Here is a 5,121-nt window from a genome sequence, read left to right as displayed (position 1 = left end):
CGCGCGCGCCGGCGGGGCCGCGCGGGGAGAAAGACACTGGAAGGCGGCAGGGTGGGGAGCGGCGCGCGCGGGCCGCAGCCGAGCAGGAGGCTGCAAGAAGAGCCCGCCGGGGCCTGAGGGGTGCCGTTCCTCCGCCCCCCGCAAAACAATGTGTGGCGCGCTGCGGGGCACAACTTGCCGGAGGCGGCGGGGGCGCGCTGAGCCCGCCTGAGACCGCGCCGCTGACCTTCTCCCCCCCGCCGTCCGTTGGGCCGGAGCGCCCAGCTCTTCGCTCCCTAGCTCGCGGGGGCCGGGCTGAGCTGCGGGGCGGGGCCGCCCCTCCGTCGCTGCTGCCTCCTGCCCCACCCCCAGCCGCGGAGGATGCGGACGGCCCCCGGCGGCGTCTAGCGGCCCCGGGCCCAGGCGCGATGGTGCAGCAGCGGGGCGCGAGGGCCAAGCGGGACGGCGGGCCACCGCCCCCGGGGCCCGGGCCGGCCGAGGAGGGGGCGCGTGAGCCCGGCTGGTGCAAGACCCCGAGCGGCCACATTAAGAGACCGATGAACGCGTTCATGGTGTGGTCGCAGCACGAACGGCGGAAGATCATGGACCAGTGGCCCGACATGCACAACGCCGAGATCTCCAAGCGCCTGGGCCGCCGCTGGCAGCTGCTGCAGGACTCGGAGAAGATCCCGTTCGTGCGGGAGGCGGAGCGGCTGCGCCTCAAGCACATGGCGGACTACCCGGACTACAAGTACCGGCCGCGCAAAAAGAGCAAGGGGGCGCCCGCCAAGGCGCGGCCCCGCCCCCCCGGCGGCGGCGGCGGCGGTAGCAGGCTCAAGCCCGGGCCGCAACTGCCTGGCCGCGGGGGCCGCCGAGCGGCGGGAGGGCCTTTAGGGGGCGGCGCGGCGGCGCCCGAGGACGACGACGACGAAGACGACGAGGAGCTGCTGGAAGTGCGCCTGGTGGAGACCCCCGGACGCGAGCTGTGGAGGATGGTCCCGGCGGGGCGGGCCGCCAGAGGACCAGCCGAGCGTGCCCAAGGGCCGTCGGGCGAGGGGGCGGCTGTCACCGCCGCCTCCCCAACTCCGTCGGAGGACGAGGAGCCGGAGGAAGAGGAGGAGGAGGCGGCGGCGGCCGAGGAAGGCGAGGAGGAGAAGGTGGCGTCGGGGGAGGAGCCGTTGGGCTTTCTGTCCAGGGGGCCCCCCGGCCCCGCGGGCCTGGACTGCAGCGCCCTGGACCGCGATCCGGACCTGCCGCCCCCCTCGGGCACGTCGCACTTCGAGTTCCCGGACTACTGCACCCCCGAGGTTACCGAGATGATCGCAGGGGACTGGCGCCCGTCTAGCATCGCCGACCTGGTTTTCACCTACTGAGCCCATCGTCAGCGGGGCGCGCACGCCCCCAAACCAGCTGTTTACATACAGGAATCAGGTATTGGGGCCCCTCGGAGGCCGAGGCTGGCACCCCATCTCCCGCACAGCCTCCCCCCTCCTAGACGTGCCCATCCCCCTTCAAATCCAGACAAGCCCTTCCCCCGCAGACACACCCCAAGACAGCCCAACCCCCACCCTTTCTCCGACATCCGAGCCTTTCCCCATCTTGCCCCCTCCCGCGAGCCACCAGCAGCCAGCCCCCCCCTCCGATACACCTCCCATCCTCTCCGAGAGACCTGTACCCCTCCCCCATTTTGCACACGCCCCTCCTCTTGGCCGGAGGACACGCCCCTGCCCTTGGCTCTAGACTCCCTCCGCCTGCTCCCAGCCCGCCTTCTGTCTCGTGTAGGGGGGCGCTGCAGCTGGGCGGCCCTGCGCCCTCCTCCCTTGCCCTTCCCTCCCGGGGAGGGGGAGGGGCATGCTCCTTTTCCCCCGGGAGCACTGGGACCCCGCCCCCTTCTTGCGCATGCTTAATGCTTCTTGGGAGGAGGGGGCTGGTCCCTGCTGAACCACTAGCCTCGGTCAGCCGCTCTGGGAAGAAGGGGGGCGGATATAGAGCGATCCTGAGAAATCGTTTGATCCAGGAGCCACGGCTTCCGTTCAACCCGACGGGGCGTCACTGCCTTAAATGGGAGGAGCAGTCGGAAGGGGGAGAAAGACTAGCCAGCCCGGAAGGGTTGGTGTGGAGCTTGGAACTCCCAAGTGGCATAGCCCCTTTCCCCTTACGGGGTCGCCCAGCCCATATGCACCCCCACAACCCCCCACCCCCCACACCGACTGCTTGACTGCCTCGACAGCCTGTCTTGGTTCCAAGAAGCCAACCTTTCTTTCCCCCACCTGGGAATTGGGGGGCAGGGTTTTTCTCTGGAAATCCTTCAGGAGAGAAAAAGAAAACTCAGAATCAAGACATGTAGTCGTTTGTGTGGGGACAGGGTCCTTTTGTCCGCCCCACCCCCTCCCCAAGTGCCCTTATCACCTCAGGGCACACTCCCAGCCTGGACTCCCTCCTAAGCCCACCGCCCCTTCCTGTCATCCAGATCCCTTTGCCTACAGTGACAGTATTCAGTGGGAGAAACAAACACGTCGGTACTCAACTAGGGGGTTGAGACTGAGGCATGATAGCAGATGAAGAAGCAAGAAAAGACCCCCCTTCTCAGCAGCTGGCTTAAGAGACCATCACCTGGGCCAGTGAGACTGAAGGGAGGTTCAGAGTAGTGGTGTGCTGTTGGCGCCCAGCTGCTACTCTGTCCAGTTTGGGGTGCCTTGGGAAACCCTGCCCCTGATGCTGTTAACTTCTCCCTCCAACTCCCCGCTCAAGCTCCGCCCCTCCGGCCTCCCCATGCCCCCTTTACCCTCACTACCTGTATCTCACCGGCGTGTGTTCACCCTCCCGGGTGTGCACACACTCTCATTCACACACACAAATCTCAGGAACAAACGGTCCCAGAGTCCTCCGGGACCCCTGCCCAGGGTCTCTGCAGGGCTCTGCCCCACGCGTTCCCGTCGCTGACAAAGCCACCAGCTGCCTCCTTTAAGCTTGGTGCTCCGGCTCTGGGCCTTTTTGCGCGCGCTCTTTCTCTCTTTCTCTCTCTCTCTCTCTTTTTTTTTTTTAAAGAAAAATAACAACAAAAAAAGACAATGAAAAATCCCAGAAAACGTCATGTGAGTGAAGAGATGTCACTGTCTGTGGTCTTGGAGAACTAGTCTCGTAGCTGAGGGGAGGGGTCCCTCTGATCTGGGGCACTGGCACCCACAGCAGGACTTACGCCAGGACTGAATAAAGTGTATTTGCCCCATCTCGCCCTGTGGTTCTACATGTCTTTGCCTTTCCTCAACCCTCCCCAAACAGTCTGACAGATTCAAGTCCCTGTGACTTAGCACCATGCAGGAAGAGCTCGAGGTTCCAGGCAAGGAGGCACCTGGCCCCTCTAGGTCTCTCTGCTCCCCCTGTCTCAGGACTCCTGGTCTTCATTAAGGATGGCAGGCTTGTCCCTACAGAGGCCAGGCAGGTGACATGAATGAATGAGAGTCTGGGTGGACACTGGCTTCATGACCCACTTCAAGGGGAGCAATGGCTCACCTCCTGCCAGTTGTGACCCTGTGGGAGTGCAGCCCACTGTGCCCAGGGGGCTAAATTTTTCAAGAGAAGATGTAAATCTGGATGTTTCTGTGAACATCTCAATTTCAAAATGAAAGTTGGTTCAGATATATTTTTTAAATCCTTAGGGACCAAGTGAAACACTTGTGTAGGCACACCTGGTTCCAAGGGCATCAGTTTGACCCTGACCTTAATAAAGATTAAGAATCAGGGTTGACCATGGCTGACTCATGTTGATATTTGTTAGAAACCAACACAATACTGTAAAAGCAATTATCTTTCAATTAAAAATTTAAAAAAAGGATCAGGGTTGAGCCACAATGTCTGGGCCCAAAGCCTGATAGCACTGCTGAGTACCTGTGTGCCCCTGAGCACATTAACTACACCCTGACTCTTTTTTTCCATTTATGTGACATGGGGATGATAATAGCACCTGCTTCAGAGTAAAGTTTGAGGTGAGAGGCATTTAACATGGTGCTCCATAAATTGTATTACTCCACTGTCCAGAGGAGGGATATTAGGGCAAAGGTGCAGAAGCAACTTGTAAAGGGCCTTCAAACAGCCTGGGTCAGAGACAGGGCCCTAAATTTTGGTTTCTGTCTCCTAGTGAAGTGCTATTTTAGGGTGCTGCCTCTCCCAGCTTGAATCTGCAGATAGTGTTAGGCTGGTAGCTCGGGGTCTGGAGCTGTGGGGCTGGTCCTCACGCCTAGCATGTAACTGGCCCCTCGTGTAGATGTACTGGATGATTGAGGAAGAGCAGCAGAAGCCGTGATGATTCCAGTCCTTGAGATTCTTACCAGTGTGTTTTGGGAACTGAGACCAAGGCTTTTCAAAACTTTTGTCCCACTGACCCCTGTCCCCCTTATTCTTCCTCTACCAGATCCAGTGAATTCCTTAGGTTGGACAAAGTGTGTTTTCCCAGTAAGAACCAAGGCCAAGTGTTCAGACCTCATTTAGGGTATTTGGGACTGGAATACCATAGATGTTTTAAAAGAGGACTAGAGCAGGTTTGGGAGGTCTGGGCATCTACAGAAGGGGTCTGGGAGTACAGGAATTATAGTGAATGCTTCCTCATAGTCTGTGATTGAAAACAAGATGGCCACAAACCAAAACAAAACCTTTAAGAAAGAAAAGGTGAGGAAGAGAACTGATTCAACCCAGGGCAGCCTGCATCTGGTGTCTGAATGTATGCAAGTATAAATCCCTGCCACTTAAGTTCCAGCCTTCAGGTGGGACAGACACAGTATCTGCCCTGCCCTGCACCCCGGGGTACTCATCCTAGGGCCCCTTCAGGGAGGCTTGGGCTTGTCCACGCTGGCAGCACAGTTTGACCTCCTGTACCCAATCCTGCCTCCACCCTCTTCTTTTCACAGGTCTTTATCCCTAATAAATATCTTGCACCTGAAACTTGGTCTCAGTGTCTGCTTCTGGAAAACCCAGTCTGCAACAGAGGGTGGAAGGGACAGGACAAAGGGAATAGGGTCACTGGCCCAGCAACTGCAGCTGAGCTGGGCACCTTTGATGCCCACCCCATCAGGAGGAGTTCAACTGTCTCCCCACCCTGGGGCTGCACGCATTCCACTCTTTCCTGTGGGCGTCAATTAGAAACCC

At 59.5% G+C, this 5,121-nt stretch overlaps 1 protein-coding gene across 1 annotated transcript; it reads left to right on the top strand.

Annotated features, from left to right (window-relative positions):
* On the top strand, positions 1–4,917 carry SOX12 (SRY-box 12). Its single transcript, XM_018057669.1, has one exon. The coding sequence runs from the start codon at positions 408–410 to the stop codon at positions 1,350–1,352; it is 945 nt and encodes a 314-aa protein (XP_017913158.1). The 5' UTR covers positions 1–407; the 3' UTR covers positions 1,353–4,917.

The sequence above is a fragment of the Capra hircus genome, chromosome 13, assembly GCF_001704415.2.
Source record: "Capra hircus breed San Clemente chromosome 13, ASM170441v1, whole genome shotgun sequence".
In the NCBI taxonomy this organism is placed as follows: Eukaryota; Metazoa; Chordata; class Mammalia; order Artiodactyla; family Bovidae; genus Capra; species Capra hircus.
The sequence above is the reverse complement of the archived record's forward strand: the minus strand, read 5'-3'. Positions and strand labels throughout refer to the sequence as shown.